Source organism: Gavialis gangeticus, unplaced genomic scaffold, assembly GCF_001723915.1.
Source record: "Gavialis gangeticus isolate Ggan-Ray unplaced genomic scaffold, GavGan_comp1, whole genome shotgun sequence".
Classification (NCBI taxonomy): domain Eukaryota; kingdom Metazoa; phylum Chordata; order Crocodylia; family Gavialidae; genus Gavialis; species Gavialis gangeticus.
Genome location: NW_017728997.1, coordinates 17,462,035 through 17,488,889, shown reverse-complemented (window position 1 = coordinate 17,488,889; position 26,855 = coordinate 17,462,035). Strand labels below are relative to the sequence as shown.

At 42.5% G+C, this 26,855-nt stretch overlaps 1 protein-coding gene across 19 annotated transcripts in view; it reads right to left on the bottom strand.

Annotated features, from left to right (window-relative positions):
* FHIT (fragile histidine triad) overlaps positions 1-26,855 on the bottom strand; it is an 899,923-nt gene that overhangs the window by 533,616 nt on the left and 339,452 nt on the right. For 17 of the 19 annotated variants that reach the window (XM_019504830.1, XM_019504845.1, XM_019504846.1 and 14 more), the window contains one exon: positions 10,628-10,752. In XM_019504830.1, the coding sequence (XP_019360375.1) occupies positions 10,628-10,730 (103 nt within the window). In that variant the 5' untranslated portion in view covers positions 10,731-10,752. Of the gene's footprint in view, positions 1-10,533; positions 10,753-16,973; positions 17,024-26,855 lie in introns of those variants that run through there. The other 2 variants (XM_019504842.1, XM_019504844.1) reach the window with 2 other exon arrangements.

Here is a 26,855-nt window from a genome sequence, read left to right as displayed (position 1 = left end):
TTCATAGTTTCATAGTTTCTAGGGTCGGAAGGGACCTGAGCAGATCATCTAGTCCGACCCCCTGCCATGGCAGGAAGAGCACTGGGGTCAAATGACCCCAGTAAGGTGGTCATCCAAACTCCTCTTAAAAACCCCCAGGGTGGGAGCCTGCACCACCTCACTTGGAAGCTGGTTCCAGAATTTATGACTGCTGTGCTTGGTTTTACTTGGCTAAGTGTAAAAACTACAGGTTTTGTTCAGTGACCAGCCAAATTACAAACTTGTTGTCTACTAGAACAGAAAATAATTGCTGGGGTAAATCTATTTTATGATTTATGAAGAGGATTTCTTCCTTTTTTTTTTTTTTTTTTTTTAAAAGACATGAATGCCATTCATTTATTAATTCAAAAAAATAACACCCCCCCCCACACACACACACTCATTTTCATTTTATAACCAATCCCACGTTCTCCGATATCTCTTACATTCATTTGTGCTTCCCCTGAAACTTTGGGTATCTCCATGAATATGTTTTCCTCTTTATCTTAGAAAATTTGTCTAAGTTTTTTTTCTCTTAAATAAGCAATTTTCCTCACTGAGTATTTAAGCTTAGCTTCTCACTATGCTAAAACATTAACAGGCCCATTCTTTCTTCTTGGGGATCTTTCCACATCATTAAGGCATGGGTCTTTGCTTAAAATCCAACTCCAATTTTGCCACTTGAATCCAAGGGTCCCATACACAATAGCATGGGGTGTATCCTGATGAACACTCCTCTGTGCAAGATCAACGAGGATAAATGTGTCGAAACGGGAGGTTCTGTAAACTATACTAGTGCGTGCATCATGTACAAGCGTGCTAACCCTACGTGCAAATCACACAATTGTATCGTGTTTCTAACAGGCATGCCACTTTTAGCTGGGACTCTTAAGTTGGATGATAAAGCAACAGAAGGTATAACAGGAGGAAGCCAGAGGTAGACTCCCTGAAATCGAATTGACGCATAACTAACCCCTCCAGTAAAATGTTGTGTATATTCAAGTATTACACATTCCTGTTTCATTAGAAGAGTAGGGGCTCCAGACAGTACTTACTGAAACACTGAACAGATACTCCAGTGATGAGGATCACTGCTTGCTTTGGTCTTAAAAAGGATTTGTGATTCGAACTCTTTCCTGCTTTTCCATAAGCTAATGAGGACTAAAAGTTCTGCCTATAGAGGAACATCCTTCAGCCACATACTCTCAGAGGCAGATGGAGGGAGAGCTCCCTTGAAATCCAGTGCAGATGAAAGGATCACAGGTAAAGCAGTTTTTAAACCTTTTACAAGTCCCAAACGCAGTAGAAAGAACAAGAGAACCAAAAGGGATTATTCAAAGTTGTTTTTAGCTGGCAGCCATCAGATTTGGCTAATGCAGGCAAGAACTTAGTTTTACAGGCCCAAGCATGAATTATTATTATTGTTGTTATTACAACTATTATTACTACTTGCATTGCTATTATTATTACAATTATTATCATCAAATTGTACAGGCCCATTATCAGAGATCTTACCAATGTGTCACACCAGGTCATGACATCTGCCGGTTGCAGAGAGCGGGAAGTAAAGCAACGTGCTCAGTGTCACTTTTCAGGCCCATTTCTCTATTCCCAATGAAGGAAGCGCCACCCCTCCTCCCAGGTGCGAGCCTTGAAGGGCTCTGAAGCTGTCAACTGAACGTTACCTCCAGCAATGCAAGCAGTACCTTAACAATGGTATTTTCAAGCCAGCGCAAGCACATTTTTTATAAACACAAATCCACTGCATGTAGAATAGGGTTTTCACCAACACAGTCACATCAGGATAATTATATTGGTGAAAATAATTAGTGCAGACAACTCCTTATGAAATGCCCCCTTTGGACAAAGAGCCTCTTCAAATGCAGTTTTCTTTGCTGAGAGGCAGACATCATCATTCTGCTTGTATGTTGCAAACAAAATTGCTCCAGCCTTGAAATAATTAATTACCTTCCTTATCATCACTTGAATTTGGCATGCATCGCACTGAGCCATTGCTCCTTGGGCAGTTCAGAATTAAGCCTCTTCTCAGTTTCATATACAGATTTTCAGTCTCATGAGAAATTGTGGAACGTACAAACAAAATTGTAACTTACAGAGAACACCAAAAACCTTGGTCTGTAGCTGATTTCTCTCTCATTTATTCCGATTCCCAGATGCCGTTTTACATCTGAACGTACCTAATACAATTTGAATTGCTCTGCACCTATGCCTTGCTCCCCCTGCAATCTAAACGGCTTGGGAAGTCTATTTTCTGATCCTGTACAATTATCTTAGGATTTTCAGAAGTGCTCGTGGTGACCCTATGGGGTAGTCATGAAGCTGTGGTATTTTAGGAGCGCTCTGTGTGACCTGGCTCCTGGACCGGTTACTGTATGAACAGAGTGTGCGCTCACTGTCTGCGCATGTTAGGGTTGCCAACTCTGACTGCAGCTATTTTGGGAGATTTTTTTTTCTCCCAACATGATGTAATGTCATTAATTGTACTGTTCAACCCATTCACAACATCCATCTCCCAGATTGCTTTCAGTCGTCACTGGGAGATTGATGCCAATTCTGGGAGACTCCCGGCCAATCCGGGAGGGTTGGCAACCCAGCATATGATGATTTCCATCAGGGGTGTCCAACAGGTGGCCCGCACAGCCGCTCTGTCCAGCCTGCTGTAAAATGCAATGCCCTCTGGCCCCGGTGGACATGGCAACGGGTGGCAGGAAAGCGAGCAAGAGCTGACACAGTTTTGGTCGCCCTCCAACCACTTCACCCACCCGTGCTGCTCCGGCCCCAGCTCCTTGGCTGCCAGCCCCCGCTGAGTACCACGGTAGCATGTTCCAGCTTCCTTGGGTCCCGAGCCGGATCCAACCCACAAGGAGCCCCGAAGTCTGGATCCAACATGGAGCACCAGGTGAGTCTGACACCCCTGGTTTACACTAACATGAGCAGAAAGTCCTCGGTCAACAAGAACTCAGAGGCTAAAAGAGGAGTCAGAAAGGGCAGGTAGTGGGATAACGGTGCTAATTCCACTTATGGCACTGACGCCAGTGAGGGCAAACCAGGCCAGCATGCAGCAGTACGTCCCGAGGCAGCGAGACGCAGTAGTGCTCATACTGCTTCTCCCCTGACCATATAAATTAACCCAGATTAATCCTGCAACTGATTCCAAGAGGAGGCCCTCTTCCCTTCCCCTGCAAAAAGCCAACAGAAAGTCAAGAAAACTGGAGTTTTAATGTTATGGGCCAGAGCAAAGTCAATAGCGTAAGTAACCACTCACCGATGGAAGCAAGGGATTCCCAACCCAGTGCTAAGAAGTGCAATAATTCTTCCTATTATATTATTTAAAGATAATCATATGCATACATGTAGCATGACCTTGCTTTATATTCAGAGGCTATACACAAAAATTATGTGGGCTATTTAATTATTAAAAATGCATTACAAGAATCCTCTCACTTTATATAGCCCTCTTGAAAGTAAGATATCAAAGACACTGAGGACAGCGTATCCAAGCAGTTCTGTTTCATTATCCAGGTACAGTCTGAAGTAATCTACTGCTTGAAAATTATTTAAGAAGGAAACAGATTTTCAGAGTGTTTGTTGAAATAAAAAAGGAACAACCCCTCTTTAATAAAATCTTTGCTTCTAAAATAAGATGCATCTTGAGGGGTCTGTTTTCCTGATCAAGCATTGCGCATTATGACCATGTCTCACCGCAATATCTGTAGTCACACGTCAGGGGTGCCCAAGCACAACATGCAGTTCTTTTTCAAAAGCTTATTTTGACTCGTTTGCACCTTGCCTTCAAAGAGCAGTGACAAATTCACGGGTCCACAAGTTATTACAGCACATTTTGGGAAATAGAGTTAACGGGTTTCTCAATACAAGCCTCTAAAAAAGTATTTTAAAAAATTAAGCACTTACGGAGAAGCTGACATAATATGTCATCCCTTCTAACAGGAAAGCAAGAGACCGGTTTGCCCAACTTTATTTGCATAAGAGGATCTGCAGAGCTACATGCTAAGCCTCCTACAGACCCACCTTTCCTGGCCCTTTGTTCTGAGATGGCTACAAAAAACCTGACAGTGGTTAAGCTACAAGCACCCTGGGACCATCATCTATCAGGCTAGCCAGGCTGGTCCCATTGTTTCCTCATCTTTTCTTGGATGTCTGCATCCCCCCGGTGTCTTAAGCTTACATTTTAAACTTTTGGGAAAAGGGACAAGAGCAATGCAGAAGTCTCAAACATGCATTCAAAGTTGCTGCATTCACAGCTTTTATATTGGGGTTGATTTCTAATGTATTAGATTATACGTTCAGTGGCAAAACACATACACACGCACAACCAGAAGTCCGGTCTACTTTATAGCATTATGTAAGTGTAAATATGTATACTCTCCAAAATAATTGCATTTGATTTTCTACAGCTCATGGTTTTACAGCAAATACTTAAGCTAATTTTATTTAGACTAAATTTATATTAGACAAGTTCAAACATTGTCATAAATATTTCAAATTAATCCAGACATGGCCCCATTTGGTTTGTGTGGGGTTTTTTGTTTGCTTTTTTTTTTTTTTTGTAATTCTGATGCCGATGTGCCAGGCATAAGCTAACCAATCCAAAAAGCAGCATTGTGACTTTTGGAAAAAATAGCAGAAAATCAAAAATTCCTTATTTTTCACCAAAACTAGGGTTGTAATCCTACTTATTATTTCATGAGCGATATACCAAGCTCAATGGCATTTTTATTTAAATTTGAATGCAGGCTTGTACTAGTTAGGAGCCAACGAATTTAAAGCTATTCCACATTAATAATTTGACTGACCAAAAAAAATTATTTTTTTTGCCAAACACTTTTTCATCAAAAAGCAATTTTTTTTCAAAATCTACACATTTAATGGATTGCGTCACTATTGTCTAACTGAGTGTATTTCTGGGTTTGCTGACTTCTTTTGATTAAAATACGTATCATATCAATTATTAATTTAACATTACATATTTTGTATTTTCATTTCTGGAGGTTAAAAGCAAAATAAAGGTAAAAAGAGTCAAAATGAAATATTTCACCTTATTGAAATTACAAGTTTTCATCAAAACAAAGCATTGACATTTAAACGAATCAATTCAACTTTACTGAAACCAAATATTTCCCTGGTCTTAAATCTATACTTTTTGTAGGGAGAAAAAAATCACAATCTCAGGGTTTTTCTGATTTTTTCCCCTTGACTGTCAATTTTCCATTAAATAGAAATTCCAAATTTCCAACCAGCACTACTAAAAAGGCTATTTAGTCATTAACATTAGGGATGCCTGAATTGTTCTAGATCTATTAAAGCTGTCTACATCTCCATCCAAAAATACAGCCATATCCAGGCAGAATCTCTTTGCCAGCCTGGAAGAGTTTGGATGACTTTTCTTGTGATTTTTTGAGCTCTGCCTATGTCGCTACCCTCTTTTTCTGATCAGAAGAGGGGACCTGCAGTAAAGTGATGGAGGCTTTTCGTCTACAGCTTCTTATTCACTCAGAAGCAGAACCAGAAATCCCACGAACGTGTCTTCTTTCAGGAGTGATTTGTCATCCTATCTTGCAAACCAGTTAAGTTTGCATATTCTGCTGGCTTGTGTAAGCGTTCAGGCATCTGGGGTTTATGTGGCCTGACCCTTTAACTCCCTGGAGATGTGCCCGGCATTAATTAGTTCCACCAAAATGCCCAGTACAGCAGTGGCAGCATCATTCAGATGATGAATCTCTGTACTAAAATCAAATCGTAGCCCCATACTAAGTCCAAGCTGCTGGGCTTGGAACAGAAGTTCCCTGCGGAGCCGAGGTGAAGTCCTAGTTCGGCTGAAACACAGAGACACGTGAGAACCACGTCAGCCTCCAGACAGCAGAAATGCCTACTGCAATGACAATTCAATGATCTGGACCACACTGAAAGATCATTATGCAAAACACAGAATACAGCATGTAAAGTAAAGCAATTTGCAGGGGGGGGCACTGCTTGTTTGTTTGTACATACTATATTCTATCCTTAGCATCACAGCCTTTCAGCTGAATAATATGAACCACATTGAATGATATGAACCTTCAAAAGTGACCAGTTAGCTGCAGCCCAGTATGCACCGCAATGTCCAGGAGGTGCTGACGATCTCCAGATGTGATCCCAGAGCAGCCTGCCTCCACAGCCGTGGGGACATCTGCTTCAACTAACCTCTTCTTTCTTCAGTTACAATCGCCCTCTGCCCATGACCTGTCCAGAGCAATGAACAACTGGACCATTAACTCCAGGTGGAAATGAATTGACCAGGAAACCCCAGATACATCAGACTTGCATTGCACAGCTTCCAACAATCAGGCATACCATTTGCTGAAATCCTCTGTAGAGTCCAGAGCAGCTGCTTACATCTGGAGCAGTCAAATTGCAGCATCATTCTGGATGCCGAAAACTTTTCTTTACAACAAACATTGGCTGAAAAGTCTTATAAAAGACGTATTCTAATTTTATATGTGCGCACACACATGCACATAGATACACACTTTTTTTTGGTGTAAAGGTCAGTGTGTCCTCAATGAATTGCTTCACACTGATAGCACTGAGCATATTGTTCCATGTTGGAAAGCCTGCTCCTTTTAATAACCAATTCAATAAACTGCTGAAAAATGCTTTGTGTAATATAGTATTGCCATAGAACTGATGTTTGTCTCTGTCGTTACATACTGCATTCAATCAATTTACAAATGTTGCTGTGTTCCTTTTATGCTAGCACTCCTTATGGCATCCCAAACAGATATCCAAAGATCAATACTTTCTCTGCTGAAAACAATAGGACATAACAAATGAATAATTTTATTTACAATAAAAGTCCTAGTCCCCAAATGGATTCCACTAATGTTCAAATTCATTTTTCATGCTTAACACAAGATGAAAGCAAAGAGCACAGTACAATGAAATGAGAAGCCACAGCAACAACAACAAAAAGTTGATTTAAATTTACTGAAGATGTGAGCAAACTGTGTTACATGGATGGTAAAACTTCAAAGAAAATGGTAGAACCCCTTCAGAATAGTTGTATCGGTAAAACTGTACAACAGAAAATGCCTACTAGTAATGAGCAGGTGGATTTAATTAACAAAAGAATTGTGTGAGCTTCTAAACTATGGTATCAGTGAGAATCTGAATTAAATAAACTGAGAATAAATAAAAAACAGGCTTGGTTCTTAAGAAGTGTTGCACACTTTAAATGCTGCATGTGCATTTATTTCCCTGACCATCGAAACATCCCAATGCTGTTCTTGCACTTCAATTCCCACACATCCTCTAAACACCGCGGATTACAAACGATGATTTAAACCGACACCCATTAAGCATACCTCTAGGGCAGCAAAGCCTTCCTTTTACCTTTCTCCCCTCTTTTCCACAGGTTAATGTTATGATGGTACTCATTTCAATTAAAGAACAGGGCTGATGATCTATACAGGTTTGCAGACTTGCTTCTGGGTCTCTGACATAGCCTGTGTTTGCCATTGGACTTAGGGATACACCATCCTCTGAGACCCTAGAAACTGGATCTCCAAAGAGCATCCAAACAGCTTGAGATTTCAGCTGGGGGGCTGTGCAAATCTCTTCTTTCTTACTGAGCTCTTGGGAAGTACAAGATCCCACTTAATGTTGATGCACAGGCACCATATGACCATCCTCAGCAGGCAGTATTAAGACCCATTCACACCAACAATAAAGAACTAGGGGATGTTCACAAGAGATGAGGAAGGTGCCTAGTTGAGAAGGCAGAGCACACAGGAAGCCCTGGCTTCCTCTTGCAACCTCGTGCATGGGTAAGACGCATGTGTATTCCCTTGGTGCTTGAGAAGGTTGAGGTGCCAAAGAAGCTGGGGAATGGGTGCAGCTTTGGCCCTACCCAGCTCAACATGGGCCAGAGACCGAGTTGCATGGTTTGTGGAAAATACATGGCACCCTTTAACGTGCTATTGCACAAGAATGGCGTGCAAGCTGCTAACAAAGTAAGGGCGCCATGGCCCTTTATTGCCTCACCCACAAAAAGGCTTAAAAGTTGGTTATGGATCTCAAGATAAAGTTACCTATGGCAGTTTGGGCAGTAGGACATCATTGTTTTAGACCCAGTTTTCCTGGCCCAATACCACAGTATTGGGAAGAACCTACAAAGTAGTCACTCCCCTTCCAAGGGAATTATGAGACAAATGCATTCAAGCCCCCAAGTTGCTGAAGCCTCACAAAAGTTGGGGAAACCAAGGAGGCATACTCCTCCCGGGATCAACCCAAGATAGACCATAGCTTGTTTTTTAGGGATATCAGCGGCGGGGGGGACATCTTTTTATTTATGAACTGGGCAAATACTATGTGGAGTGACTGAGATGCAAATACTGAACTCCATTTTCATAGCAACACTTCTCAGAGCACACTGTATTTTAAGAACAATTACAGCAAATTCAAGACTCCCATCCTATGTTCCTTTTAAAGATGGAATTTCAACCTTACAAGTTAATTAAAGCCACCACCTGGAGTGAGCTGGCTTTCAAACTGATTTCCTTTGTCTCTCTAATTCACATGCATTAATATTTTATTTTCTACTGAAAAAACAAAAATGAAAAGGAATGTCATAAGTGTGCCAAAGACAAGGCAGATAAAATTATTGCAATAAAGCAAAGAAAATACACTTGTTACTGCCAGGTCTTGAGATGAATGCTGCATTATACAGGCATTTTATGGACTTAAAACTGCAAATTGCTCTACTTTACATACTGTATTCTATCCTTAGCATCATGAACTTTTCCTGGGTTTTTTTATTATTATAATGAGAGTGAGAAAGGGCTGGGTTTTTGTTTTTATTACCTGAACATTTGTTCAACAGAAAACAAAGACTATATTATATATTACACCACATGAGCCATTAAAACAATGTGCCACTATAAAATGTGCTGCAAACTCATTATGGGGCAACTAAGCTAAACCTGAGCAAGTACATGTATCCGCCAAACAGAAAGCAGTAACTATACAACTAAAGTTTATAGATCTTTAATTATTTAAGAAGGAAAGAAGCTTGTAATAATTAAGTTTTATAGGCTTCTTAAACCTTTACTTCTAGATTCCCCAGAAAACTTTAAAATAAATATTTTTCATCTTTTTTATTTAACAATCAAATGTAATAATTCAATTTGCTGGTTAATTGACAAAGTCATCAATCATGGTTTTAATACTTCAACATACAGTAACTATAAATCTTAATTACAATCACCGGGGACAATCCGTATACCATCCTGTGTATCTAGGTACGGGCTGGATCCACGTTTCACAAAGTGGCTGAAGCAACAACATTTTCATTTGAATCGGAGAGAGCACATATGTTACTTTATATGGGATTGCTGAGTATTAAAAATAACAAGAACTTCTCACTTAATACTTTTTAATGCTGTTATACTATGGGCAGTATATTTGTGCAGTTTTTATAAACTCTTATAGCTTTTTATATTTTGCCATAAAACCTTAATGAATACCCAGCACTCAAAAAAGGCATATGAGGAAGATTATTTTATTTAAAGGGGAATTTTACTCAGTGGGGTGGGGGAGGAAGGCTGGAGAGGAATTCAGTCTCCAATACTAAAGCACGCAGGCTATCGGATCCTCAAAGCACACTGGGAACACTTTGACATCAAAAAAAAATTAAATAAATAACGGTGCGTGATTCACTAACCATTATCAACATTCAGATGGGTTTTCCAAAACATCCAGCCACGGTCTAGCTCTGTTCCCATAACCCTGTTACTGCTGACTCCCATGGAAAGGGCATGGACAAGTGCCAAGCACTTTTGAAAACCCTACTCTTAATGTACAATAGATTAAGCCAAGTTGCGCACAAAACGGTGCACCCATGAAGCGCTGAGCACCTGCCTCCTAAACCCTGCATGGAAGCAATGTGTGAAGTCTCCCATGCAACAGTACAATTCCCAGTGCATCTCCATGGATAGATGGGTCTTGCATTCAACCCTGGATCTAATTTTTCTCCGCAAGCATGCATGCTTATGTAGGTGGTCTACTTAATTCCTTCCTATCCAAAATGCATAGAAGCAAGATGTGTTGCTTGGAAAACAATGCATCTTTTAAAGAGTCACCCGAACAGACTTTACCACCATTTGACAAATATTGTACATTTAAACTCCAGGAAAATACGTCGAAAATGCTCTGTAAAGTGTTTCCTTGCATCTAAAAATAAGTGACAGTACTAACCACGGGAAATAGGATGTGTTATTCAGCATAATGTGGAATTTAAACAGTACCATCTCAGAATCACTTGAAAATCCTTTTAGAAGCACCTGTTTATTTATACATCTTCTGTAGTGAAAAGGTCAGTAGAAAATTCACCTCTAAGGTCACGGTTGCTAGGCAACCGGTTTCAGAAGTTCTGCAACACTGATCAAGCATATTACGTTCCACCGACTGATTTCAGAATAAATACGAGTAACAACTTACCTGGTCTTCCGAGTCAGCCGAGCTTCCCCTACTCTTTGAGAGGATGTCGGGACACCGTAACGCATCCGTTTCGGCAGCTTTAATCAAAGGATACGTCCCGGGACCACTGGCTTCCTGTTTACGAGAGCGAAGGACAATTCGGTCTTCAGAAACACAACGGAGGGCTTGATGAGGTGTTGTCCAAACCGGAACGACATGATCAATGTTGATCGTCAGGGCCTGCAAGAGACGATGCAGACAATTAGGGAATTTGCACTGCATTATTTTCAGAGAAAGATCCTCCCAGTGAGATCATGACACAACTGGATGAGGAACGAGCAATGCCCTTTGAGCCCGCCAAGGCTCCTTGCACTTCCTTCCCCTCCGTTGGCACCTCTTTTTTAATGGAGGACTTCCATGTTCTCAGCTTTTCCTGATCAGATTTTCCATAAATGCCCCATTCTTTAAAAAAAAGAAAAGAAAAGAAAGAAAAAAGAAGGAAAAAGGGAAAAAAAGCATGGTTCCAAACGCATTCATTATTTTTGTTAACGTTTCATTATTAGCCACTTAGCTTCATTCCTTTAGCCAGGACACAAAGTCATATCTGGGTTCTGTCAGTCTCCCTCTCCGTGATCATAAAATCTTTTGATTTATTTTACTATTTTTGTACAATATATGGTTGTACAAAAGCTTAAGTAGTATCCAGCCAAGCCCTCGATCACAATTTATATTAATACATACAAGGTTTAATAGAATAAAGTAACTACCTTTCCCAGATCAGAAAAAGCAGAAAGTGTGCCATGGAAGAAATAAAGTCAGAATTAAATACACAAAAAATTAACTGTCTGCTTTCAGTCCCGTCTTTGATGGCTGATGAAAACAGATCTAACATAAAAGCAACCTGCAGTATGCCTCAAGCAAATAAAGGAAGCCACTTCCACTTATCCTCACTTCTTGTCGGGACAAATAAAGACTTCCTTTCCAAGTCACAGACTTAGCAGGCTCCAGCTTGTGCCATCAAGACTGAGATTTCTGGAGTATTTATCCAGTCAGAATTAACCAAGGTGCTACAGTGCAAAAGATGAAGCAATGGACACCAGAGGGAAGGCCACAATGTGGTAATACTTAAAACCAATCCCAAACAATACAATAACATGACTCTGATCCAAGCGGTAGGTCAAAATCACGGTCTCGGAGGTGGTTCCAGTTAGGCGCGTGGAGCCAGATGCTCGCATATTAAACAGGACGGCAAGAAACAATGCTTGTAAGGTCCCATTTCCCTGAACGCAGCAGAAATCAGGCAACGGGAGACAATTCGTTTCACTCCTGGTTCGAGGCTCCTACTTCTGTCAACATCTAGTCTAAGACCACTGCTCGTCTTGCTTGAAAATCCTACCTCCTTGCTGCCTGCTCTGTCCTTTCCAAGTCAAGCAGTTTCACATAACATGAAGGCCAAAGAAACCTTCCACCCACATCTTGCAAATGCATTTATATAGGGACATGATTAGCAACCGCTAAACAGCACAGCACATCTGATATCCCAACCCTCTCCAGAGCTTAGGGGCTTGAGCAGGGCTCCAAGAGAGTCACCGGGCTCCGCTCAGGATTCAGAGCTTGAAACCCCCTCCTGAGGGTAGGTGCCAACAAGCAACCCTTGAAAGGCCTGAGCAACAATCGTTCTTTTTGAAAGACAGCTAGAGGATTTGCTGGCGGTGCCTGCGTTTGGTGGAGCAGCACGGTGGTTAAAACGCACAGGGAGTGAGTGAACAGGCAACTCCTAAGAAAGTATTTTCATCCTTTAGCTTCATCTACTGATGGAGCAAAGAGTGCTGCACTCCCGAGCTGGGCCCTGCAGGCTGGAGATTGGGGTCCAGATCTTGGAATAGCTCTATTTGCCATCCAAGCCTTACTGCCCAACATCATTTTTTCCATTAGGTTTATGGCAGATTCAGACTCCCAAAAGATCTCTCTCTTGCAGTTGTAACAAATCCAGAACTTGACCAAGTTTAAAAAAATCAAGCTGTTCTAGTAGCTTAAGAGCCTGAGTATATTAAGATGCCCTTTTTTTCGTTGTGCTGCTGGGCTCTTTTCCGTGAAAAATAATTATTATTATGGCCTTCAACTAGTAAACTCTATTTCTTTTTAGCAGCTATCAGCAAATCGTTAGTGGTGATTTTAATTGGGTAGGTTTATCATCCTGATTAAAATACACAAGGATGTTTTTAGGTGGTCTAGTCAGAGGTGCAGCCTGCGCTCTTTACCTAAGCAAATATTTCTGACCAAGAGGCGAAACCTGCCCAGCGCGAGTGTAGAATAAGCCACCCTGCCCTCCGGTGATGGCACTGCAACCTCACGACTTAATTAACAAACAAATGCAGCAGACATCCCTAACAACAAAATGGCTTTTCTTACGTTTTTTAAATGGAATCATGGACAGCTGACTGCCTGACCCGGAGGGACCACCATCTAGCTATGAATAAGGCTTAATTATCATAGCTATGGGCTTCTATTAGGTTAAATAGATCCAAGCATAAGCCCTACAATGCCAGAATGGAAAAAAAATTGGCCATTGCCACAAGTGGCAGATGACAACCTGTCAAGTCACGGCTACCTGTAAAAGGAAAGGATAAGTTTAGTTGTGCCCGTGGTACAAAGCAGAAGATATTAGCAGTTGACCCCGGCCTCTTTAGACTCTCTCCAGGTCAGGTCCTTTTGCTCCACTTTTCCATATGCAGGACATCACCACCAGTCCATGCCGGCCACTCTGACTGTCCCACTCAACCTCCCAAAATACCTAACCTGGCTTTGCTTCCTCTTTTCACCTTCTTTAGGCTCAAGCATTTCTGATTCTCATGCCTGAGGCTTTGGACAGTTCTCTCTCCTGCCTTCACTTTCATGCCCATTTCCTTCTACTCTGTCAACTGTTCCTTTTGCTACTTCCAAATGGGGCTGTGGCCTCCTGTTCACCTTGTAGCTCCTATGCCATGAACACCTTCATTCTCCTTGTATGCCAAATGACCTTCATCTTATTTTAAAATGTCATTTTAAATCTGTTCCTCCCCAACATGGCCTCACAACAGTGATCAAATGCAGAAAAAATGCCAGTACTTGCACCTCTCCAAAAGGGACACGTAGAGGCCCGAATCAGCATGAAACCCCCAAGTGCCATTGACTGAACAACATATGCCAGTTCCTGCCCCAAAAGGCTTACAACCTAAAAAACTGGAACAAACAGATGGGCAGGTAACAGGGGAGGAAAGGACAGATATGGTAAATGAAGCCAGGTGCTTCTATTGGTGACGAAGGAAGTTTGTTAATCCCTGCAGCATGAAGGTAAATACCTACTTTTCAAAGTAAAATCAGAAAAGCAAAAATTGAACCCAAACGTCAAAAAAAGCTCAATGGTCTGCAAGGACTATTAAGCGATGTGGATTAAAAACACAGAAGTCAGGGAAGCAGATAATCGGAAAGCCTAGCGATGCACCAGCAGGACAGGAGACAGCATTTGCTGCCATAGTCAGAGATAATAAACAGTTCCAGTGCAAGGTTAATGACGTTGGAAATAAAGCCTGGATCCCATGCTTCAATAACAGGAACTCCCAGGAAGCAGAAAACCGATGACCTGGTGCTTTTTTATTCTATCTAGCTGAATTACAGGGGGGAGGGGGTCTGTAGTACCTATAGGTCTCTCCTGTCTAATGGTGGCTTTGAGACTTGCTGTGAAAAATAATCAAATCCCACTCTGGAGTGTACAGTAATAGTGTGCTGCCAAACTCCTCAAGTTACAAAAGGAAGCAGATTTTCAGAATAGCAAGAAATAAGGCTGGCCTTGTGGGCTGCTTGATTCACAGAGGGCACAGTCATCCTACACACCGACCGCCCCAAACAAAACACTTCTGGCACAAGTGGAAACACTACAGCAAGGAGTGAATTTAGGAAGGACCAGGTTAAATGAGGCATAAGAAAGAGTTCAACAGCATCTAAAGAGTCCATTTTTTAATGGAGCTGCTAGCCATGTATGGTTTTCTCTGTTAAAGGTTTAAATTTTGCATATCGGATGGAAAGCCCTTCATAAAATGGCAGAGGGCTTCCCTCCAAGGGTTTTGAATCTCACTTAGACTAATGCATGAGTTACACAATGCCTGGGGGGCCTTAGCCATGTCAGGTGCTGCCAACAAAGACTGCCTGGCACCTTGCAGAGTAGAAACCTCTGGTACTATGTGGTTCACTGTGGGAAGCATGGAGTGGCGAGGCTGCAGCTAGCATCCTGAAAGTGAACTCCCACTGGGGGCTGTCAGGCCACACGTACTAGCCCAGCGCATAAACCAAGGTAACAAGGGTGAAAAGCATGCTCCCCCCTCCTTCTACCTGTTGCACGTGATCAGAAAGCGGGACCCTGGCCCTATCCCCTCTCTCCCCACAGGGAGTTTAAGACCACAGGGCAAGCAGCCAGCATTCTCCGCCAGGACGGTGCAGGGTCCATGAGCTGGTGGAAGAGAGCTCCTCACCACTGCCTGCACCCTGTCAGACGCTGGCCACGCTGTCCCTCTTTCTGTTCATATTCAATATGAGCTGCGTGATGCTCTTGTCTCTGCTTATATGCAGCCATCACACTGAATGCAAAATCATACCTTCTCTCTCTGTCCTTCAGGGCAACTTCGTAAATGAGAATTTTCATCTCCGCTGAAAAGACATCCAGCTTAACAAACTCAATACATTCACTACAGTAAACAGACACAGCGCTGCCAGGGATGGAATTTGGCTCTCCACAGGTCCATTTCCAGCAGGCCACATCAAGGCTGTTTCATATTTTTATTTGTGAGAGAGAGCATTTTGCAGAACAACTTGGAGCATCGTTGTCTCCCCACAAGCTGAGGAAACTTTTTTTTTTTCTTGAGAGACACATTTCATAATAAATGAGCTACCAGATTAAAAGAACATGAAGATGTCATGCACTCAAGATATGACCACCACGGGGTATCCTTATGCTTGTTTTTCTACTGCTTCATATGCTGGATCATGTTGTTTGAAAATCCAGGAAGACTACGTACAACCCAAATTATTCTACGCAGGGGGCTCGGATACCAACAGAGAATTATGCAAAGGTACCTCTCAGGTGCACATGCAGTACTGCGCTCAGACAAGCTGGGACATCGCGCTCTCTGGAAGAGGTTGGCATCTACTGGCCAAAATCCATATTTCACATACATTATTTTCACATGCAGGCCTGTACACTTGGGTATGGCATGACTAAGAATGAACACAGCAGAATGAATTCCTAAAAACTTTAGCAGATGTTGTTGTTTTGTTTTTTTGTTTTTTAACCAAATATACAGATTGTCTTTCCTCCCCTGCATAATAACCACTCTTCTTGCTATTCTATATCGTCTTCTCCATTTACAAAAAGAATTATTGGAACCGTCTTTACAAGCAATGCCAAATATTTATGCATCTTGTTTTCTGTGCTTGCAAGAAAAGCTTGCGATTTTCAGTATACAAGTACCGTGCCTTTCCACGTGTTTCTGCAATACACGGTCTTTTTTCTGCTCGCTACATACTGCACAGCTAAAAGAAATGTGCCATGTCAAATGTGTCATGGGTGGAATTTAGGAGATTGCAGTGGCAAGGTAAGATACTGAACGAGCCAGAGAGCACTGGAGCAGGTAACCATTTGGCAAGCTGTTAGGAGGGAGATTTCAGGTGACTGGAAACCTAATTGCTAGAATGACTCGTAATAGACTTGTAGAAATCTCTATCGGACACAGGCATGCATGCAAATGATGATAGGCAAGTAGAGCACGCGTTAAGTTTCCCAGCTCACCAGAACCTGCTCACTGCCTGCCTGCTTCTCTCCGAGGATTTCAACTTATTATGGGATAAGGTCACTGCCAATTATTAACAAAACCTAAACATAATTAGGTAAAAAAGAAGTTTCTTCTTAATTATAGTAGTCTTTTCTACTAGTAGTAGTAAGGAGGAAAATTACGTGGGAAGCGGAACATGGGAAGGGGAAAGAGAGGCAGTTTTAATAAAAAAAGATTTTGGTCTAATTTAACAGGGTTACTATTCTATCTGTGAGAAATGTATTTACTTTTCTATGTGCTGAATTTAACACACACATAAATGACATTGCTTATTTTATTCTCCCCAGTTTTCTTAAGTAAATATCCTTCAAATTGTATTTCTGTATTTGAGAGTAGGAGAGGTGGAAAACATTAGTAATGTGGTGTAAAGAGGGCAAACATAACAAATGGACCTATTTTATAGCAAAGAAAGGTCTCAAACTCGCAGGACACTTTTTTCCTGAAAAATCTTAAATTCGGATTTGCAATGAAGTTCATCAAACATGGAGATATCAAGTTGCACTATTAAAAAAATGTTGTTATGCTGAGATATTTAAGAATACATGTTGTCACCTGGTGATGTATCCAAAAAGCAAATTCTCTGTAGCCGTCTCTCACCTTCTCTTACAGGAAGTAGTTTTTCTTGTTCATAAAATCTGTGTGCTGTCAAGGTGTCCGAATCCAGATCTCTCCCCTCCTGCCCCCTGGCGCACGCACAATTTTTTTTAGGTTTATTTTTGTTTTTAAAAAAATACATAAAGAAGAAAGTCCTCAGATCTACTTGGGCCAAGTACCCACTTGGAAGCCAAGATTTTTGAATGGAAGCACAGCCTAGCTCCAGCACCACTATTCAGAGAGGAGATGCACCCAGGATGAGTATACTGATCTGACCCACACACACTGGCTGTCAATGGCAGGCAACTACGAGTCAACCCTCCTGCGATTCGGGTCAGATTCCTTAGCCTTCAATGTCCCACGCTGCCACTTTACCACAACAAGGAAGCACAACGGCAGCTTGCTTTAAAAAATAATTAAGGAAGCAAATGTCTTTGTCTCGCAACAACAGCTTTTATTTTTATAAGGTTATCTCCACTTTAAGTAAAATGAGATATATATATCTCAATATCTATAGATAGATAGAGAGAGAGGGGGAGAGGGGGAGAGAGGGAGACACACAAGGTTCTTTGGGTAAATCCAATATCTTTTATTAGACCAACTCAGTTGGACAAATTGCTCTTTCCAAGCTTTCGGGTACAAGTACCCTTTGTCAGGCTGAAGAAGCATCTGCAGTTGGTCTGTGCTCTTCCTGGAGTGTGTATACACACACATACACACACCCACAAGATAACTAAGGCCCCCCACACCCCCTCCCATGATCCTATAATGACAGTTACAAGCTGGTCATGGTAATGCTGGAAACCCTGTGACAACTGTGATGCACTTGACACTGTCCAATGAAAGAATATATAGAACCATGGGAAAAGTAGAAGAGTAAGGGTATTAGATCTGCACACCACAAGTCCCAGGATGCAATGCTTCATCACAACACACACACGGGATGGTCAATGTTCTGCTGGCGTAGATGTGCAGCAAAGATGCGTGCTGTGGTTACTTTCCCTTGAGTGTCACGCCCTTCAAACCCTCCTTACCAATACACACAGCTCTCTCATGTGAATTTATCAAACATTTTCATGATAAAATCATAAGCTTATCAATTGCCTCTCAGTGCTAATGTAAGTTAAATATTTGCATTTAACTGATCCAAGAGCTGCAAGAGCTCCTGCAAGAGCTTTTCAGCTGGTCTAGATTTGTCACTGTTCCCCCATTCAATGTCAACCTACTTATTTGGTATTCAGCAAATTCCTACCAAATTTCATTCTAAACATATGCAGAATGTTTTAAGTTGAAAAGTCAAAATAAAGAGACAATGATTTTCTTAGTTACTGCCTCCATTAAAAAAAATGACCTCAAACTTCAGCTTTCAATTGGCAATTGAAAGAATGTAGAAAATCAGACAATAGCTGAGACATGCTGTAGCTACAGAAATAAACTGAGTAGTATTTTAACCTCTTCCTTTCTCCTGCCCCCCCTTTTCTCCTTTCCCCCCGCAAACAATTCAATGTACAGTTGTTTAACCCAAGCACATCATACTGCATGCCCCTACTCTGTTCAGTATATACTATGTTGCCATTTTTTATTGATGCATCTTTAAAAACACTAGGGACAAAGAAAGTTCTTTAATTCTACATCCATTTCTTTTTCTACTGGCATTTTATCCTCTATACTGGTGGCCTTACTTAGCAACATCTTCCAGCCATAACTAGGTGCAAGTTTGCATGACCTCTCATCAGTGCTTCCTACTTTAGAACAAGGTCCCCAGTTAAACATTTTCCTAAGAAAGGCACCAGCAGGGCTGGGACTTTCAGAGGAAACAGGAGTTTTAAGTATCCAAGCCCCACTGAAAATCATTAACCATACACTTCATAAGCATTGAGCTTAATGACTGTACAAGTCTGAAAACTGCTGGAACCGGATTTATGACCCCGATACCTTGTTCTGGGTAGGACAGACCCAAAACCCTCAGACTGACCGCAACCTTTCCATGCGATAATAGGCAAAGTTTATGGATACACAGCGATAGCAGATCGGAATAATGCAAACAATTCTATATCTACCACTCCTAGAGCTGTCATCAGAGGGAAGGTACATCTGGCCAGCAGGCGAGCTTTACCCTGAGGCACTCTTGAATGTCAGATGTCAGCAGCCTAGAGATCGGAGGCCAAGGCCCAACCACCCCCCACCCCCGTCTCCAGTGGGGGCATGAGATGGACTGGTAGTATGCCCCCTGTCCATGGTGGCCTCAGGTTCCCCTCTTGGGGACCCTTTGTAGCTCTGAAATCCCTTCTTTTGTACTTTTCCCCCTCTGCGACGACTCTTCATCTCTGGCCATTGCTGATTCGTCTCTCTGTGGTCGTCATACTGTCCATGTTCTGTCCTGTCAGCATATTCCTTTGTTTCACAAACCCATCACATGCACACATCCTAATTCGAGCTCTCTCCTCATTTGCTCTGTTCCCCAAAACCAGAAATCCCAAGGGCTCTGCACTTGGGCACTGTGACCTGGTGCCACCTTATCTCATGTTATGGAACAGTGTGGTACATGTCTTCAATTTCCCAGCCTGTGTGTCTGTTCATTGCTTACCTGCCAGACTGGAAACTTTCAGAAACAGGCTTTTTAGAAATCAGTTAACACTTGATGTTCCCCTGGATTAGATGACCTCCTGAGGTCCCTTCCAGCCCTCATTGTCTATCATTCTGTGGACCATTATTCAAATGCATATCTACTTTACCTATAAGCCAAGTCCCAAAAGCAAACCTCTAAATACCATTTTCTAGCCATCAAAAACAAGGAGGAGAGAGTATGTGAAATGCCCTATGCTTCTGCCATCTTCCAAACAACTGCATAGGAAGTGGAGGGCAGCTTTTGGGCTGTCCAAAACCTAAATGCATGCTTGTCAAGATGCATTTCAAAAGGTGTAGCCCCGTGCATACCACTGAGGGCACAGTATGACTGGTCCTTCTGCTCTGTCCGCACCCATCAGAGCTGATACGTGGCTTGCATTGCTCTGTTCTCCATTGCTGCCTGGAAGGGTGAGACTTCACCACAAGTTATTTTTAAACCTCTGTCACATTTTCAAACAGCCATTTTGAATCAGCAGTGAAGAAAATGTCAAAATAATTACTACTTAAAATGTACAGTGGTTTGCTTATAATGCCGCCAAGCTAAAATATTTATATTTTACAATGAAAACACAAGTTAACCATTGACTTCCATAATCTAGTCCTGGAGGAATACAAATGTACTACTGTTAACTTGTTCCAAATTTTAACCAAAGTACAGTACCAGTCCAGGGTGCATTGTAAATTCTGGTCTATTTTAAAAACTGTAAGGAGAAGTTTTACACAGAGTTGAGGTGTCCCTGTTTTTCCCTCTGCCTTTTGCCTGTTTTTTTTTTATAAGCTTTATTTACTTAAAAAGAAAATGGTTCCTTTTACAAAGCCAAACAATTTGTCTACTGCCCTTAACTTAGCTTGGTAATACACTGAAATGGATTACTCCATCACCTAGTTCAGGAGCTTGGTCTCTATTATTCTCACGCAATATTTCAGTGGTCTTCCTTTAAAAGTCCAAGACTACAGAGGGCTCTCGTGCCCCTGTATGAGGCCCCAGATACAACTCCTATTTTCAGTGCAGATAAATCATGCAATAGAGAGTGAGATCGCTTGCAAAGGTTGATCTCTAACTGCAAGTTTCTGGGTGAGTCTGTGAGAACAGTCATAGAATCATAGAAAAGGAGGGTCAGAAGGGACATCAGGAGGTCATCCAGACCAACCCCCCACTCAAAGCAGGACCATTCCCAACCAGATCATCCCAGACAAGGCTTTGTCGAGCCAGGCCTTAAAAACCTCCAGGGATGGAGCCTCCACCTCTCTAGTGCTTCACCACCCTCCTAGTGAGAGAGTTTTTCCTAATATCCAACCTCAACTTCCCTTGCTGCAACTGGAGCCCATTGCTCCTTGTCCTGTCATCTGCCCCCACTGAGACCAGTCCAGCTCTATCCTCTTTGCAACTCGTGCAGGGAGTTGAAGGCTGCTATTAAATCCCCCCTCGGTCTTCTCTTCTCCAGAATAATTCAGCCCAGTTTCCTCACCTCTCCTCACAAATCATGTCCCCCAACTCCTGAACCATTTCATTGCTCTTGGCTGGACTCTCTCCAACTTGTCCACATCCTTTCTGTAGGGGGAGGCCCAAAACGGGACACAGGACTCCAGATGTGGCCTCCCCAGTGCTGAATGGAGGGGAAGAATTACTTTCTTCAACTGGCAGCCAACGGTCCTACCAATGCAACCCAGGATGCCGGTAGCCTTCTCGGCACCAAGGGCACACGGCTGGCTCCTGTTCAGCTTCTCTTCCCCTGTCACCCCCAGGTCCTTTTCTGCAGAGCTGCTGCTTAGCCAGTTGGTCTCAAGGCTGTAGTGTGGTCCATGAAGACTAGTAGGGACTGAAAGCTTAAAAACCTCTTCTCAGGCTGGTCCAGAGCACTGACAAACCGAGTCCAGTTCCAGTAGTAAACAGAAGTTTGGCGTGAACAACACGAGGTGGAAACAATGCTGCCAGACTTGTTACCCAGTGCAGCGATTCTGGATGCTGGGAACTAGACCGGCAGAATAGTAAAGCATCCCAGAGCACATCGAGGGCACAGACTTCTTTGAACTCATGTGCATCATTAGTAATTAATTTGGAAATTACTTATCGGAACCACTTCAGAATGCACATCAGACCAGTTGGTTTGGTTTCTGTGATCCTGTCAATTAATGCAAAGTTGCACACTTCCAATTAAGAGAAAATAATTACAGGCTGCAGAGACCAGACAGCTGGACAATCCTCACAACTCAACAAATTAGTAAAGGAAAACCTGAGGTTCAGAGAAAGCCACTTGCACTCAGGGATGCTCTGGGGGCCTCGACCTTCCACTGGTATGACATGTTCTTCTTCCTGTAGGGACCCATACAAATGTCCTAAGCCATCAGGCTGCATTTGGATTCAGGCAGGTAGATTTCTGTCATTTCTGTGCACATACAGGTGCTTACCTGCGTCCAGATGCAAGATAGGAATTAAAACCCTTTCTGCGGGTGACTCGTTTTCAAGTAACAGATCAGTTGCAATCGGCTGTCACTGGCCACACCTCTTATCTGGCCCTCTGCTTCGATTTTGTAAGCCAACAACTGTATGATCAGAAATGCGAAATAAAAATCCACTCCTACTTTATATCAGTTGTTTTATGTCCATTTTCCACGAGAATCCTAGCAATGACTGAGTAAAAGGTAATGTTCCAGACAATACCCTTTAAAGAGCATCCCATTGTGAAACTCCCGTGCACAGAACTGTTGATTTAGAGTTTTACAATCTTCTCTACCTGTATTTTTATTCATGTTCATAGCTAATGTAAGAATCCCCTCCACACACGCGCACACACACCACATCGTCTCTTTTATCACTATCAAAAAAGAGGCATAAAACATGAAGGATGAGAACCCTGTAAATTTTCAGGAGAAATATCAGAACGAGGAGACGTGATGTTCAGTGGAAACTCGTCCTTTGCCACGACAAACAACCCGTGTATTTGCCTACCTGCTCTATTTGCTTTTGATGGCTAGCCGAGCAAAATATGGGAAATATACACCACCAAACTAAACTACCACCATAATACTACAAGTCACAGCACTCCCAAATGTCTCCTACATGGCAACGTCCTGGCAAAACATTGTAAACTGTAAATGCCCTGCATCCAACACAGCTGTCCTGATGCATGGAGAAATCAGTGAGGCATTAAGGTTCGCCTGGGCAAGTCAAATACTGATGAATGAGGCCTTTACCATTGTAATAACTATAGTGAGTAATGGAACAACCAATGCCTGTTATTAAGAAAGAACACTGAATAATGTATCACCAACACTGAGATCAAGGGAAAATACATTTTTATCAAGGAAAAAAAAAAGATTAATATCAATCATGGCTTTTTTAGAAGCAGAAAAGTGAAGTGCAGAAAGAGGAGAGTTTGAGGAAAGGCTACAGTATGCAGTACCTGCCTGAAATTATACTGTGAAAATCCTTTTTTCTAGGGTGGCTACCTAGGGCTACATTACATGCTGGAGGAACAATAAGAGATTGTGACATTTCTCTGAATATATTTATAGGTGCGAGGAACAGTCTACTTTTGTGAAGCAGAGGCTGAAGGAAGTGGCAGGGCTATGGAGAATACCACACCGTGCAACGAAACCGCCGAGTTAAAGCGTATTTGCTTCAAGGCCACAAAATATGAGCGAGCTAACATGACAGAACAGTGATGATTGCTCTCTGGCCATCCCCTTCAGTGCACAACGATGGCTTTGAAAACAAGGAAAGAGAAAGAAGCCATTGTGCTTTAATAGCCTTATTTGTTACTTGCACAGCACTAGAGAGGCACATTTGTGGTGCTTTGCAAACAGACAGCAAGGGACCGGAGCCTTGTCCTCAGTGCCTTACTCTCTCATTTGGGCACGTGCTTTCCAGACATCTGCCAGGAGCCAAACTGAAGCTGGGCCAGGCCGGCTGTGTGGGAGGAGAACCAGGGTGGGTTAGGGGGCAAAAGCGGCAGAGGAAAATGAGTAGCTCTTTGAAAACTCAGGGGTCCAAATGGAAAAAAACAGCAGACAGGAGAGCAGGGGGTGTTTTCCAGCATGGAGGTGGGTTGGCAGGATGGTATCAAGCATGGAGGTGGGTTGGGTGCAACACGATTCTGGAAATTCAACCAAAGCTCAGCAATAAGCAACGAGTGGTGTGTTGTGCAGCTAAGAGTCCCGGCACCGAGCTCGCTGACCGGGCAGCGCGACAGAAGTGACTTCTGTGCCTCCCCAGGCCAGGGCACCTGTGCACCCGAGGCCTGGGAGCCTAACATGGCAGCAACCTCTCGCTGTGGGGCTGCCCTCAGGTCTGACTGCTGTTTCTCCCCGCACATTATAGAATCACAGAAAATGAGGGGTGGAAGGGACCCTGCACATCACTTGAAGCAGGACCAGCCCCCACTACATCATCCCAGCCTAGCCAGGTCTTAAAAACCTCCAAGGATGGAGAGCCCACCACCTCCCTAGGTAACTTGTTCCAGTGCTTCACCACCTTCCTAGTGAGAATGTTTTTTACCCAAAATCCAACCTCATCTTCCCTTGCTGCAGCTGGAGCCCATTGCTCCTTGCTCTGTCATCTGCCCCCACTGAGGACAGCCCAGCTCCCTCCTCTTTGCAGCCCCCGGCAGGGAGGTAAAGGCTGCTATTCAATCCCCTCAGTCTTCTCTTCTGCAGACTAAATCAGCCCATTTCCCTCAGTCTCTCCTCACAAGTCATGTCCCCCAGCCCCACAACCATTTTTGTTGCTCCCAGCTGGACTCTCTCCAACTTGTCCACATCCTTTCTGTAGTAGGGGGCTCAAAACACGGCACAGGACTCCAGATGTGGCCTCCCGAGTGCCAAACAGAGGGGAAGAATCACTGCCCTCGATCTGTTGACAACGCTCCTACCAATGCACCTTCTCCAGGGTGATTTTCCTATACATGGATATAGGGGCACGGGATATAACCATTGAAAGGGCCCCTCCTGACAGTACACAGTTTTAAAGGCCTCTTTACACTGCTCTGGCCCTTTTATATGGCTATAAATCTCACCTAATGAATGACTGACTGTCATGGAGAAGGTCCAAGGGACCTGTCTGGGCCTCGAAGCCGAACAAAGTGAAGAAAAGCATTGCAGTGAAGCACAAGCTTCCTCAGGATAACAGAAAACAAAGGGCTCCAAGAGATGATATCTTAGATCTAACTGTATGCTATGCCACTGCAGTCAGGGTGCGCAGGAGGGCAAACATGTCTCGACTTACCTAATGGTGTATCATTGGACAAGGGATGTCGGTAATATCATTTTAAGAAACTTCCCTATCCCCCACAGAAGTATACAAGAAGACAGTGTTGAAGGTGATGGGTCTAAACTTAATCTATATGAAATGACCTGACCCAGTACTGGCGTAAGAAAGGGATCTTTAATTCAGGAAGTTTCTTAACAGACGCTGCAATCTCATGTTTTGCTTTTTAAACTATAATTGACTAATAAGTATACAGCTAATGTCTTTGTACTAAGCAGCAAATGCAGACTGAAGGAACCCAAGTTTCCATCTTCTTTAGAGGAAACTACTTTAAAAAACACAGTTAAAAGATCGTCGTGAGAAAATGCCTAACCTTCAACACAAACTAACGCCATGAGGGAATGATGCTATGGCTTGAATGGCCCATAGAAGACACAAACAAGATCATAAAAACAAGTGTACAGCAATACTTGAACAGCCAAAAATAGATAAAACAAAATCATAAAGGAAAATTAAGAACTGAACGGAATGGGTGAAAAGTTTGGAAATAAGATTGACCAGATGTAATTTAATGCCAAACATAACGTGTTGAAAATATCAGGCTTCAGTGCTACCCTGTGTGCAGTACTGCGAATTAACCATATTCATAACATTTTCTAAAATACCCAAGTGTCCTCAACAAGCACTTGCATCTTGCTGTATTAATAAAAATGCATAATGTATATATGTTTTGGAGAAGGCAGGAGATACTATACTCCAGTTGACAATACTGAAGCCAAATAGATTAAACAAATCATGTAACGAAAATTTACCATCAGATTTACTTCAATATATAAATAATACTGCTAGATATTGCTATTCCTTTATTTTTAGGGTACTGAAGGTTTTCCCTTCCCATAAGATTTCTTCTTTGACCTACCAATATATTGAAGCATTTTGCACAAAAAAGTGGGCCTCCCTGCAAGTGGATATTCTGCATGCAGGATGGTTGCTATATAAAAATAAATCGTGCTGATTGTATCTTCTAATTACATAACCCACAATTCAGCATACATGTAAACAACTAAATTATTCACGTTATGATTAAAAGAGGATGCAGTACTGCTCTAATACAATCTCTCTGCATACAATAGCTGTTGCCCCGGTGCATGCATTGCGCTTGCCTTGTTCCCCCCCTCTCACTCCCACTGAGTATTTAAGCCAAAGAGCAGAGGGGAGAGCCGAGCAGCCTGTGACAGTTCACAAATGCGCCAAGCTGCCAGTTAATAACTGGGAAACGGGAAACAAAGGGACCGATGCACCGAGTTCAGAAGGGTCCCACGATCCATGCATAGTGCTTGAACTTGGGCACCCCGGCCTCAATGCTCTTCTCTGCCACGTACCGGATGCATGACCTGGGTGAGTCGCTTACAGACCATATGCCTCGGTTTCCCATCCGTAAAACAAAAGTAATAATATTGCTTTCTCTTTGTCCATCCTTTGTTTTTTCTATCTAGACTGTAGGAACTCGAGGGCAGGATCTGGCTTGCTTATAAACAGCATGCACCCCAATGGAGATCTCTAGACCCTACCGCAACAATTGGTAATCCTGAACAGTATCTAGCTCTTGGCCCTCTGAAAGCATTTTCTGCGAATATGAGAAAGAAAAACAACATGCAACTGAGTAATCTCATTGTCAAGCATTACAGAAAATGTGTTAGATGTGAATACTTGGTTGTACACCTATGGAACGTATTAACACACATACACAAATACTTAGTTTTGGTATATCAGATGCATCTTATTCCCTAAAACAAGATGTCATATCAAATAGGATCACTTTTCAAGTGACATTTGAATCATTAAAATGGTGATCTGCTTACTGTAGCAGAAAAAAAAATGATACCCCTAACTGCTATAGTTAAACCAGAACAAAAACTGCATGTAAACAAAAAGTGCATTAGTTCTGTGTATCTGCCTCAACTTTTTAATTGTTTAAACAGGCTTTCCCGTCTTTCAGAGGCTCATTGCCTCCAGTGCCTCCTACTGCTGAAACCAGCACTTTACCATGG